At 50.0% G+C, this 14,554-nt stretch overlaps 1 protein-coding gene across 1 annotated transcript; it reads right to left on the bottom strand.

Moving 5' to 3' along the window:
- Positions 1 to 8,263: 8,263 nt before the first annotated feature.
- On the bottom strand, positions 8,264 to 9,007 carry SPBR_04427 (uncharacterized protein; the record flags this gene model as incomplete). The annotated part of the gene is made up of 1 exon (XM_040762710.1): positions 8,264 to 9,007. The coding sequence occupies one exon, from the start codon at positions 9,005 to 9,007 to the stop codon at positions 8,264 to 8,266; it is 744 nt and encodes a 247-aa protein (XP_040621479.1).
- Positions 9,008 to 14,554: the final 5,547 nt, after the last annotated feature.

Below are 14,554 nucleotides of genomic sequence, written 5' to 3'. Positions count from 1 at the left end.
CACTTCTTCCAGTTCCCGGTCTTGGGCCTTGGAAATGACTTGAGCTAACATGGATCTTCTACCGCAACAGTGGGTTCTGCAGTGTACCTTCGTTCCCAGTATCCGACCATTGGACAGCAGCCATAGAGACAGTGCAAAAATCGACCGCTTTCCAATGGTTCTATCGTGGGGTGCTTCAAGGGAACTGATTGTTGGACATCGTACGCTGGCACTTTATCATACCGGGCCGTCCCCTGTTTGCTTATGGCGCAAGCCACTTGGAAACGTCGTCCAGCGAGTCTGCTTTTCGTACGACTCATCATACATTGCCTGTGTTGGATATACAGATCGTCTTATAAAAGTCTGGAGGCGCCTAAACTTTGGCTCGGACAATGCAGGGTTCGACTTTTTTTACCTTCGGCACCCACAGCCAGTTACCAACTTGCAATGGCGTGCGCCCTACCATGTTGGTCATACCATTGACCATGTCCTGTACACATTTTGCGTTGACAATATTCTGCGCATCTGGACCAAAGCCGATGTACACAGTACCACGCAACAGCAGCTATTTCTTTGGGGTGAAGTAGATTTGGCCGCATCGCTGCATTCTGCTGCGCTTGACAACAGTGCTTTCGCTGGCAATGTTCAGTGGGCCTTCATCATTCCGGGACGAGATCTGTCTGCTGCTACAGAAAGAGCAGTCCAAGAGCGCGATGAGACCAATGAGAAAAACACGGGTGCCCTCCAGCACCTTGTCGACATAGCCAACAGAAGTTCCGAAGTCTGTATTGTTCTCGATGCTCGGGGCGCATTAGCTGCGATATCCCTAGAAAACCCTGACTCAAAGTCCCCGAAAACAAACGACACTTATAATATCACCCACCTAATTTCGCCTGATCTTAACTTCTCTCATAGTCTCGGATCACCACCAACATTGCACGCCAATCATGTCGAGATTTACACATTTTGTGACAACTCAAAGGGCCATCTCCATCTTCTTCTACATTACTTCACAGGAACGATCGATATCTATGAGGCAAATGTGGCCCTTTTCTTTAATGAGACATCTTCAGGTCCGCGATTGTGGCACAAGAGCACTTGGTCCGGACACTCGGGGCCTATTCGCAAAATGGTTCGCAACTTTAGTGGCGGCGCTGTTGTTTCAAGAACACACAACGGTGAAGGTACGGTGTGGAGCCATACTCACGGCAACAAAGGCACTCCACTGTCACCGAATGCTGTGCTTATGGAAGAAAAGCCAATACGCAGAATCTGTGTCCTGCGGAAAGGCCGGTTTGTTGTGTTTCTCTTCGATTCCAGTTTAGCCGTCTGGGACTGCCGCAGCGGTGTCCCAACGCTCTTGGGCCATTGTGATTACACTATCTCGGGAAAGCCCCTTTGCCTACTGGTTCTGCCACGTGAGAGGGCACAAGATGGCTCAGTTGCCCATATTGCTACAGTGACCTCCGAGAACCACGGTGTCGTTTGGGAAGTTGTTCTTCCGAAACCTACCACTGAGATCCCACCACACCAGCAAAATGTTGAGGTGAAAGGGCAAAACCTCTCTTCCGTCAGCGAGTATTGCAGGTTTGACCTGGGGCATGCTGGGAAATTGGCATACATGCTGCCAGTCGACCCTGCTGGCGCAAATCCTATCATATCTGGTTTCCTGGACGTGTTTGCTCGCGATGTTGCCATCTCATACACAGAAACAGGTCGGATCGAGTTCTGGACTGCCCGTCTCAACCACAGCAGTAAAAGGGTTGAGTGGTTGTCGACGTCGTCGATGGAGACGGGCATCCGTAGCCCATCTCTTGTGAGTGGTAGTACGCGAAAGAAGGCAGCGTTGGTCAATGATCGCCGCTCTGTTGTCACGATCTGGGATATTCAGGGAGCCCAGCTTGAATATGAGAGCAGCTTCGAAAGTCACGATACCGTACAAGATCTGGACTGGACATCAACACCGGACTCGCAATCCATTCTGGCTGTTGGGTTTCCACACCGTGTTCTCCTCTTATCACAACTACGGTACGACTATCTAAACAAGGGCCCAGCATGGGCAGTTGTCCGAGTGATTGATATACGCGGACAAACGCCACACCCTATAGGCGATTCTACCTGGCTCGGCGATGGTGATTTTGTCATTGGAGCTGGAAATCAACTTCTTGTACATGATAGAATGTACAGTATCCCCAATGCCCTTGTCGCTAGCCTCCGTCTTCCACAATCTCGAACACGCAACGACCTCTTCGATGTTGTCCAAAGGCTAAATGGGCCGCTTCCTGTTTTTCATCCCCAGTTCTTGAGCCAGTGCATGCTGGCTGGTAAAAACGAACTTGTGCAGCAAATCCTAATGTCTCTGCACAACGTCCTCAAGCTTTCTGTGCAAGGCGATGCGGTCGATGACTACCTTGGGATGGAACTTGAACAGTTTTACGAAGGCGGACAGGTGTGTATACCCCCGGGTTGTTTTATCGCATCATATACCTTCTCCTATCTTTATCGATAGATGACTAACAATAGCGACTGCAGAAAACAATGTCCCGTGAAAAGGAGAAGAACTCCAAGGCATCTCTCATCACGCGTGACCTGACTATTGACGATGATAGTGATGTCTTCACAGAAAGTGTCGCACAAGCAATCAGTGAAAAACTCATGACTTTTCCCCTTCCCCAATTATCTGGTCATGAGCAGATTCAACTCATGGATATAGTAGAGTGCGCCGGCTTATTGGAAAGGCAACGCCGGTCTATGGACGGAAACGGAGCTCGATATATGCTGTTTTTCCGGCAGCACGCTCTCCGTAAAGGGCGCACAAATGAAATCCACATCGGTTGGAGAGAATTCTGCTGGGCGTTCCACTCAACGAGCCAGGATATTCTTGTCGACTTCGTATCTCGGCAACATCACGGGTCTTTAGTATGGGAAGATGCGCGGGAGAGCGGCATGTTTATGTGGCTAACAGATAATTCTGCGGTGGTGAGAGAGTCCTGTTTACATCTCTTGTCTATCATCCATTTCGTGAAGCTTCTCGCTGCTAACCAATTGTGCCATAGAAAACACAGTTCGAGGTCATTGCTCGCAACGAATACGCGAAAAGCGAGCTGAAGAACCCAGTCGACTGCAGTTTGTTTTATCTAGCGCTTAAGAAGAAGGCGGTGTTGCAGGGCCTATGGCGAATGGCTTCGTGGAACCGGGAACAGGGGGCTACACAACGGCTTCTCTCGAATAATTTTGAGGAGCGAAAGTGGAAGACCACAGCTTTAAAAAACGCCTATGCCTTGATGAGCAAGAGACGATTCGGTGCGCTTCTCCACGTTTTGGTTTTTTGCTATATTTTCCTCTTACTTTATGCTAATACCTGTACCTTCTAGAATACGCCGCGGCCTTCTTCATTCTCGCAGATCGGCTCCAAGACGCAATGAATGTCTGCTTTAACCAACTCCAGGATCTACAGCTAGCTGTCAGCATTGCCCGCGTCTATGAGGGCGATCAGGGTCCCGTTCTGATGCGATTCCTGGAAGAAGTGGTCCTTAATGTGGCTGCACAAGAAGGAAATCGGTGGCTCGCATCTTGGGCATTTTGGATGCTCCGCCGGAAAGACATGTCCGTTCGTGCCCTGATTGTGAGTCTCGCAGCCGGTATTGTTATCGAAGTTGCTGCGCCTTTTGCACGCACTTATACTCATATCAAAATTGCTGACTTATGTGATGCGCTTTACAGACTCCCGTTTATACGCTCATCGAAACACCATGCTCACCCGATATCAAGTCCAAGTTGTTTCTCACGGACGACCCTGCTCTTGTTGTCCTTTATGGCCAATTGCGGCAAAAAACTTTACAAACGCTACGGGGTGTTTCCAAGGTGACGCCGAGGGCGGAATGGGAGCTTGTTTTACACAGCGCACGCCTATACGGTCGCATGGGTTGCGACTTGCTGGGAGTTGACTTGGTGCGCAACTGGGAATTCCTCCTCGCCGGACCGTCTTCCTCGATGGTACAGAACGACGTACGCCCCCTTCAAATGCTTCGCCGTAGGAGCTCGTTGGTCGTTGCCGACCTGCCTTTGTCGCATATAGCAGAGCAAATGCCGGCAGACCTCAATAGCGACGGGGCACCGAAGATGGCGCCAAGTGTATTTGAGGAGCCAGACCCAAACTCGCTCCTTGACAGTTTTGGATTCTAGTACACGCGGATAACGTTAGCTACAACCAGCATTGATTGGCAAACGCATGGCAAGATTCCATCCCGGGACCCGATACAATTCTCAAATTATATCCGCATCCCCGGTGTAATTGGTGTACGAATTCTTCGTACTATAATACATAATTAGTGATTTTTGTACCCTTTATCAAAACCCACAGCGGCGTGTTGACTCTGTGCACTTAAGTTCCATGTAATCTTTTGTCTCTTGTGGTATTATTGGATATTCTGTCGCAGCTGTATTCGTGGCCAGCCAATCACACTACGCCAAGCGGCTTCAGACAGCCAGATTTTGGCCAGACTTCTCGTTAGCTAAGAACATAAAGCGTCATCGTCAGCAGGCCATGAGCGACAGTAGGCTTTCTAAGTCTTCATCCTTGCTCGATCTCGTCACACTTGCCAGTCCACTACATCTTCGTTACTTTCATCTTTACGCTAGTGTCATCGCCTCGTTTCATTTTTAGATGCCCATTCCTTCTAGTATCCTCCGATTCGTGTCGCTGGTTTACGGCGTCTTGTTAACATTTACCCAATAGCCACGATCCCAAGGAGCTCTCATCAACGGTGTATCTAGCAACTGCGCCTGCAACTCCGTCATCGTCACGGCGTCTTCCTCTTCAGAAGAGTTCTTTTGCTGTTGAGTACTCTTCAATCAAATGTCCGCGCTACCGAACACCGTACGGCCCGTCCAGCCTGTGAGCTCTTCTCCTTGCATGCACAATCTCGGGCCCGGATGCCACCTTGCGCCAATACCTCAACCACAACTCGATTCATGGCTCAATGGTATCCCGCCGAGCAATGCACAATTTTTTTATTCGTCCACAGTACCCATCGATGACCCAATATTGATCCCTTCCAATGATTCCACATCCCCGAAACGGCCTCTACGACCTTTCTCAAAAGCAGATAGCAACAGGCTTGAAAGAGCGTGGTTGCAACTTTTCTCTGAAGACGCCAGGGAGAACCATCTTTCAGCAAGGCTTCGTCACAACCCTAGCCCACCAGTCATACAGTCGAACGAAGATACATTAGATATTGTCGTGCGCAATCTAACGGCAAGGCACCGCTTAAAGCACTTGCAGGATAGAGATACCGGGCACGATGCCGCCACAACGGTTAGAATCACCGTGCAGGGAGCGGCAACTGCCATTCCAGTTTGTTGCGAAGACCTGCTTGTCGACACCAGAGGAGAGTTACGAACCCTGTTTTGCCCACTCGCTGTTCAGCGCCGTGCTGAGCTGAGTGTTGACGCCGTGACGAGGAGCGTCATGGTAGCCCTCAACCGTACCAAGAATGACCTCAGCAACACCAATGCTTCGACAGCGTCATCTTCTATGCATCCTGCGGCGGCTCCACCTATAGAGTCAAATTCTTCCGTACCACGAATACGGCGACCGTCATCACAAGAGACAACAAGTCCGGCTCTTGACCCTTTTCTCCTTCGCGACCAGGTCACTTTGCCTACAAGAAGGGGCACAACTGACGGTACTGACGAGGCCGTTTCGCACCTACCTGCACTACCTAGCCCCATTGCTCCTCTGTCCAAACTACCTATCCCGGATGACGGCATTTCTGGGAAACCATTTTTGCGACCGGATATACCAAGCGAATTCGTACGAAGCTCCGCATCTCCTTCTCCATCGTTTCCTGTAAACGAAGTTGAACGCATGGACCCAGAAACTGCACTAAAAACTGTCGGCTGCGATACTGAAATGCATCAGCCGTACTCTTCGTCGCCCCTTCATCAACAGCGTCAATCTGTACATGGGCCGGGTGTTAACTGGGAGGAAAAGGAGACCTTGAGACGCGAGATACAGTCGTCTTCGTTGTCACTAGATCGCATGAGGAAATCCTTTGAAGTTGCTGTTGGTACCTCGCGCCTATACACAGTCGACTTGCCTGCCCTTCAAATGAAACCAATTTATTGGTCCCCGGTGCATGATATAAGTGCCGTCCAAAGGGCCACTTGGTTTTATAGAGATACAATGATGCCGCTTGAAGCCGATGTATCCAACCAGCTGGAATCGCTGTTCAGGGAACTGCGACCATGGACGGAAACATGGAAAATAGAGTTACGCTGTGCGGTCGACATTGGCCCTATCGGCGAGGAGAAAGTGTCCCAGCCATTGTGGCCATCTTCCACGCAGGATAAAACCAGAACAAGGACAGGTCGAGCCCACCCAGTGCCCAAGATATCGAGTGATCCCTTTTGCGCCTCTCACTGCTTTCAAGGCACCGCAGCAGCTGTGGGCACCGTAGGATCTCCTCCTGCTTCATATTCCGATCGGACAACTGCAGGTGACTCAGGCAATTATGCTTCACCATCCGCCTCCGGCGAAAAGTGCTTTGCAAATTACGATGCGATATTCAAGGATGGCACACAGGCTTTCCTCCTAAAGCCAAGCCTGAGACCCTCGGCCTACTACCGCCGGCAGCCTGTTGCAAAAATTTGCAAGGGAGCGACGGTCGGGATTCCTATTGTCAGAGGCTATGATAGAGATGCTTGGAATCGTATCCACAATCAGACACCACGTGGCCTTGTGGCCAAAAGTTTTCCGGCTGCGTCCAGTTTCGACTCGGCCGCTATTGCAGGGAATGTTCACGGTCATCAAGAAGGTGTTGAAGACTGTCCGGGCTGCAGAGCCGAGAAGTTAGGCTGTCAAGTTTCTGACCTCGTACTGGTCATACACGGCGTTGGGCAAAAGCTAGCAGAGAGGGTGGAAAGCTTTCACTTTACGCATGCCGTTAACGGATTACGGCGAGCGGTGAGTGCGGAGCTTAAAACCCCCGTTGTACAGTCGGTTCTCCGCGACGGTCACAGTGGAATCATGGTTTTGCCAGTCAACTGGCGGCACATGCTGTCGTTCGAAGACGGTGGGTTCTCAGAACCCCGAGGCGAGGAAAGGCACGCTAGTACAAGTGGCTTCGAACTCAAGGATATTGAGCAAACTAGCATTCCAGCCGTCCGGAGTATGATATCAGACGTTATGTTCGACATACCCTTCTACATGTCGAATCACAAGCCGAAGATGATCACTTCACTGGTGCGCGAAGCCAACCGCGTCTATCGCCTTTGGTGCCAAAACAATCCAGGCTTTTCTCAAACCGGCCGAGTACATCTCATAGGCCACTCTCTCGGGAGTGCAATGGCCGTCGAGGTGCTATCCAAGCAACCGACGAAAATACCTCGCGTTGAACCTATTCCTACACCAGCCGTATCAAACTTTTTTGAATTCGACACTACGAATCTCTTCCTCCTTGGAAGTCCCGCCGCCTTTTTCCTACTGTTGGAGCGCGGCGCACTCGTTCCACGCCGTGGTCGACAGAAGCCAGGCATGGTTACCCGTAACAACATTGACCGCCGTGTTGTTGGGGAGGCTGGCACATTTGGCTGCCTCGCCGTTGACAACATATATAACGTACTCGCAAAGGAAGATCCTATTGCATATCTACTTAACGGGACCATCGACTCAGCCTATGCCTCCGGTCTCAAAACAGCGTATGTACCTTCGGCGTCCGTAAGCCTTTTCGCCTCTATCAGACAATCTCTTAGGGGTGTTTTCCCGGGAATGCCTACAACTCCTCATCAGGTAGATAACTCTCTCTCTGCCACTGATCTTCCAGCCATCGTACGGCTCCCGTCCCAGGTTGAACTTGAAGTTCATGATTTTACTCGGGAAGAGATTGCCGAGCACAAAGCTTATCTTCTCAACGACAATGGGCAAGTCGACTACTTCCTTCAATCCGGCGGCGGCCCCCTCGAAATCCAATACCTGAATATGCTTAGCGCCCACACGAGTTACTGGACTAACCAAGATCTCATCCGGATGTTCTGTGTCGAAATTGGCCGCCGCCCAGGTACAGATCATACGATGCCAACAATGCGTGCTGTCAAGTCCTTTCAGAGGCCGTTCCAACCGTCGGCCAGGCGTAAATAGTCCTAGTCTAAGAAAATATGGATCAATAGTAAACATCTTATTTGTATACAATCTCTCGAGTGGTCATATTCATATATAGCTATAGCCCTGTATGCGAGGCCACCCGATGAGCTCATTGTACCATTTTCACACTACCTCGATACCTCATGCGCCATCCAATTCCATCATGACCGAGGTCATATCCTCGTCTTCATAGACGTCTCTGTCTGCTTGTGTGCTGCCTGAACCAAGATAACGTGCCATTCCCGCTCCGTTAACCTGCTCCTGGAGCTCCGTTATACGATCAAAATCGGCCTTCTCTTGGTGTTTCTTTAGATCTGCGGGACTCCATGTACTAATACCCTCTTGGTCTTTCGCGTGGAAAGGCTGCGCCATATCCCGCAAAAATTTCTTAGCGTTGCTGACAGCCATGTCAGTACTGAGATTGGCATCAGCTTCCAACAGAGCCTGGTTGATCCATTTCGGAAGCTGGTTCCGTTTCTTTTGGTACCGCCTGTCAGCGAGAACCATGATCCCATAATCGTCCTTCCCACGCAGGACACGGCCCAGACATTGCGCTGCATGCCGCATAGCGTCAAAGGAAAGAAAGTCGTTTTCACGAATGCGGTATGTTTCGCGCAAAAACTCAAGCCGCGCCTTGAGAATTCGCGACTCGGTATACTGGAACGGAACACCGATAGATAGCACAGTACGGCCATATTGGTGGTCAAAATCGATCCCTTCGGACACCTTGCCACGGGCGACGCAAAGTAACACAGCGCCCCTCCCGTTGCAGCATGCTGTTCGATACGTCTCCAAAGCCAGTGAAGTCTCCTGTGCATCAGGAGTCTCGACCAGAATAAGTTTGTACTTCCAAACCTCGTCCAAGATACCCATGCCTTGCCACATGCTGATGATTGACTCCATGTATAGGTATGAGGGGAAAAAAACTACCATACCGTCCGGAGTTATCTTGGCAAACTCGGTCAGAAGGTTGCCATAATTTCGCACGACGCTTGGCTCGTTTCTGACTTGGAAACTAGTTGACATCGATGCCTGGTCACTTCCTCTGGTGACAATCATAGGCAAGAAAGAACGCCGGGCGAGAGTCATACTATACGACTCTTGTACAACCGTTGTAAAGTCAAGCATCTTCGGGTACATCTCCAACGGAGAGATTGTCCCGGACGTTATGATGACGCTGCTGAAACGTTCGAAGACAGGTTTGATAGCAATCGCGGCGTCTAGACATGTGAAGTGGAGTACAGGGTTGGGGACTTCCGCCGTATCCGATTCAAAAGGCTCGAGGATAAGCAAGAAGCCCTTTTCATATGTCGCAACTAGGGTTGCAAAGGTTGCCACCTCTCGCAAAGGCTGGTAATCCTCGATGTTCGTGAGTTCCAGCGTGCGGACAAGAGACGCCAGTCGCTCCGCACAAAAGCGCAAAGGTTTCTTTTCGATGAAAGTGTATTCCTTCAAATGGGCAAGGAATGACGGCGGTGTCTCCGAAATGACTTGCCGCACCTTCATTCGCGTCTATTTTAGCAACCCACGTCAGCCTCATGAAACATTTAGATTTCCTACTGCGGATACGTCAAAAAGCTTCACATCTTCAGCAAACCTGAGCGCTGAAATACAGGTCGTGTACTTGCCTTCAGGTATTCAATAAACCTTTTGAGGAAAGCGACGAAATGTTCGGCCCGTCGGATGTTGCCAGGAACAGCTTCGGTAAGGAGATCTTCGGGTAGTGCTTTAGGGTCAACAACGTTAGAAAAGACGCTCGTCGTCGCCTGATATCACCATCTTGTTTGAAGTTGCGTGTACTTACTTGGATTTGTCATAAAAGCGTCTTCTTGGCGTGCCTCGTCTGCTTCTCTCAACCCCTGAACCAATTTTTGATACTCATTTTCCAACTGCTTTTGGTCCGTTTCACGCATCTCGTTTATTCTCCGTTCCAGGTTCTGTGCCCCTCTTGTAGCCTTGCGAAGAGAATCCTCCGTAATGTCGGTGCTCAGGGATTCAATGCAAACATTGTCAATGTTGTGGGCTTCGTCAAAAACCACAATGCAGTCTTTCGAGAGCTCTTTCGAGACCCTCTCTGCGATTTTAGGATCGAGTAGGTAGTGGTACGAGTAAATGATAACATTGCAAAATTGCATCTCCATGCGTTAGAGGATTGGCTGTATAACATGGCTACAGGATAATTGGATAACTCACCATACGACGAGACGTAAAATACGGGCACTGCTTGTGTTCTTTGCCATAACGCAGAAGACCATCAAGCGTCCAAACGCCGTTGGGAATCAAGTTGTGAGGTTCAAGTTTGTCGAGATTCTAAAGGGTTCAGTTAGTATTGAAGTGCTTATAAATATCGAAGGCTACAAGGAAAGCCGTGGCAAACAAAACGTACGTCGTGGTAAATGCAGACATCGACGTCGTCACCGCGTTCCTTTTTTTCCCTGACAAAACCAGCAGTGAGGCTGCGGCATCGCGCATCAACAACTGCGCCGCTTTTTTCGCGCTTCACGGATGGGTGAAGGCAAAGGTTCTTGCGACTGGTCAGCCCGAGTCCTCGAAATTCTTCTTCACTACCAAGCACCTGCGCTCGGTATTTCATCAATGCTTTGAGCTCAACGAGGGCTTTTTCGATCTCGGACATAGTACCTGTATATGGCGGGGCGCGTCAGCCAACAAACCGTAACCACCATAACTCCCCAAAGGATGTTCGTCAATGGGCACAGGGAAACTGACGGGAGCAATAAATGAGCTTTCGTTGTGTTGGATAATACTGCTGGTATGCAACAATGAGCGACAGCAGAGACACGGTCTTTCCGGTGCCAGATGGCATTTCCAACACGCAGTTACCGCCCGCATCAAGAGTCTCTGTGTAATGCAGTTAGAAAAGTGCATGTCTTTAAGGAGATGTCACATAGAAAAAGTGTCATTATACTCTTGAGGTCACACATGTAGCTTCATGTCAGTGTACACCCTGCGTTAGTCCAAGTCACAACCGGGTGCAAACTAGACGGCGAATGGCCAGAATAGGAAATTAAGGTTCACGATTGCTCACGCATATTGCTCTGCCACGTTATGGTCAGTATATCGGTGCAGCAAATGTGCACGCGGCGAAGACAAAAGAAATAAATTTACCTGGGTATATCCGTGGATACGGAAACAAAACCGGCAAGTCACTTAAGAATCATGCCGTGCGTTAGTTTATTTAGTTCATAATGCAGCAAGCGCAGATGTGGTAGAGGTAGCATTTGTCGAAGGTCTTTAGGCAAGATAATAGAGGGCGGCCGAGCACACACTCGATATTGAACTTCATCGTGCACGAGGCGACACTGACGAGTCCGCATATGTCTCTTGCAGGTGTCGTCGAATTAGGCCGCGAGCTTGATTAAGTTTGTGAAACAGCTAGGGAGGCAAGGATTTGATATCCAGTTGCTAGCAAGGGACAGGTTTGCACCAAAGTCCGTCAAGAAAGTCCACAAAGACTTCTTCGAGACTCAGTGCACGGTGAGCTTGTAGCTAGGGTAGTTTGAGCGCAGATTGAGAACAGTCAAGTCGAGGTCGTACAGCCTTGGTAGTTGCAGGAAGAGAAAAGGCAGCAAATGATGGACACGAATTGCGTTACGTTCTTCACTCCATCCTAGTCGCGGTATCACGTGCCGTTATTTTCGCGTCATGCTGTGGGATAATGTGCATGCCATTCTACAGGAAATGGCAGGCGGGGCCTCTCGGGGCAGCTATCTAGGGGCCGGCACGTGACTTGTTGGACCGGTCAAAAAAGAGCACCACCCAGCTAAAATAATCGATCTTTTGTTGCATTTTGGAAGCAACTAATTATTAAAGGGGTCCCCAGACTAATCGCTGTAAGATAGAGCCGTGCTACTACATGTCTCGAATGCAAACTTCTCGTGTGATTGCCCCCATAGCAGAAACCAACCAGGGACTTACAAAGTTCACATTTCACACGCTGTTAAATATACAGAGTATCGCGGGTTTTTATTATAACGCAATCCAGCCTTTGAAGTTAGGCTACATTTGCCCCAGTCACCCACCAAAATCAATACTGAATAGTACGCTTGACTGTCAAGGCCGTGTCATAGCAAGACCTCCGGATTTCGTGAAACTGTGCCCAATTCCTACCCATGTCCAGGTTCGAAATTGGCTGGTAGCAACGGCTGCCCGTTTTAGATAGAGATTCACTCCGGATAACTCCGCATTACGTTCACTTTTACGACGAAACCTAAGCAGGCGGCTAAGAAAATAGCCCGCCAGAAAACTGCGTTCATAATGGATGGGCCGACAATCGTCTCCCACACCCAAATGTGAGTTCATCTTATGAATACCTACATCGTACACAACGGAGTTTGTTGCCGCATGACGTTGTGGCGACAATTAAAAATAGACGGGTTTTCATTTTCATTATGGGTAGCTTTATCACAGGACAAGCAAACCACGCCGCACGGCTGTGTCCTGTGGTGCTAACGAAGTGAATCCTCCCTGCTGTTCAGGGACCTGTAAAAACCGCGCGCGCCGTACGACCGTAAGATACGCTTTGCGGAAGATATTAAGAACGAGCAGTTCCTTGCATCTTGCAGCCCTAGGCTCCCACCGGCCGAGCTGGCTAGCGATGAACACCAGAGGGTTCTCCGAAACCTACAATGATCTTCGCTTTAGGGGTGGTCCTTGCCAGGCAAAGCTATCAAGGGCTAGATACGCAGATCCGCCAGGCAGTCGTTGGCACCGCACCTTTTTAGGGCATAAAGGATCGGGTCTGTGGCATGCCTCCATGCTTCTCTTTCAACGCCCATCGCGTCCCTAGTCTTAGACATCTTCGGGCCCAACCCGGGTCCAACCCCCAATAGCCCATTACGCCATTGTGGCCATTGCGCCTTGCTGCCTCGAAAATAAAGCATAGACAGTACCCATACCGTTTATTCGGCCTTTTACCGCAGGCCTGATAGACGCTTCAAGTTCGCCTTGTACGCGGCTACTAAGGGGTGAAATATACTCATACCTTAAACTTTTAAGGTAGCGGCAGCTACACTACTGCGCGTTCGTCTCGGTAAGATACGAATGTATTCCCATCTCAAACATTCCAAACTAGGAGGTAAAGGTGCTGGTATTAGTGCCCATGAGCCCTTCAGGAAACGGGTCATGCCACTTGTACCCCGCCGGTTGTTGGTTGTTGTGGGCCATTTGTTACCAAGGCAGGGCTGTGACAGAGTACAGTATCGTGGCGAGCGTGGCTCAGCCGTGTTGCTTCGGTAGCTCATTTACCGATTCACTCCTATGTATCGGCCTTCCCCGTTTTTTACGCACGGGTGCAGCAGTGCCCATTTTCAATACCCCATTCCCACCCTCATTTCCTCGATTGTTGTGCCCTTTTGGCGGGTGATTTTTAACTTTGATAAAGGACGGCCTGAGAGATTCACCACCTTCCAAAATCGGCCGCCACTCATGACATGTTCTATATTGCGGACAGGGATTCGCTTCTACGCTGCCAAATCCTCCTCTGCACCCAGGCTCCTGCGCCCTAGATTTTAATTTAAAAACAGTGTCTTCTCGGCGACCTACAGGAGGTCCTTTAGCCAACCCAACTCAGGCAACACTGCGATTATGTATGGGATCGTTCGCCAAGGCCTGTCGTAAGCAACACAAGCCAAGGCATGGTGCAAGGCCGCCGTTGGACGAACCAACACAAACTGCGGTAAAATTCGGAGTGCGCATCTTGTTTTATCTGGCACAGCTTCAGCCAATTTGTCGCCAATCGCGAGGCAGCTGCCTCCCCTCTCTGTGTAAGTCGTGGTTAAGATAACATATGTCGTTATCACTGTCAGATACGCCGGACAGGCCATTCGTAGAAACCAGACGTCCAATTGCTTTCAAGGGTGGCCGGTCCGGTTACCTTCGTTGGAGCCCCGCGTCAACCAACAACAGGAAAATGCTGCGGCTCGACGAGGCTCGCCGTTGGACTCGTATGATGCTGCCGCTTGATCACCACATACAAATCATCGAATGCCTTTCAATACACCAACGAAAATTGGCGACGCCGAGCCCACCTGCACCTCATGTGTCATATCCACGAAAATGGTGGGCGAAAAGGACATACAGGGGGGTGCACGAAGTTGGGGGCTAGACAGTCCGCGTCAACGGGACCTCTTCTCTCGATCAGTCTAGCAAAGACAGAAAACAGCAATGGTGCATTGACTTGAATCCCCATCGTCCCTGCACACCGGGATCCAACATGAAATGGGAGCCACAACGGAAATGTGCCAGGGCATCTGGCTGAAGTACGTCTGCTAGACACTCATTTTTTCTAAACTCTCAAAAGCACTGAGGATTCCGTGAGACAACCGCCCTTGGCCCATCCCGCGCTGCAAACCGACATGCAATACTGCACTGAAAACAGTATAAGCCTGACTTCATCACACGTACCTTGTGCAC

Source organism: Sporothrix brasiliensis, assembly GCF_000820605.1.
Source record: "Sporothrix brasiliensis 5110 chromosome Unknown Cont16, whole genome shotgun sequence".
NCBI lineage: Eukaryota > Fungi > Ascomycota > Sordariomycetes > Ophiostomatales > Ophiostomataceae > Sporothrix > Sporothrix brasiliensis.
Note: the sequence above shows the minus strand (reverse complement) of the source record. Positions and strands in the feature narration are given on the sequence as shown.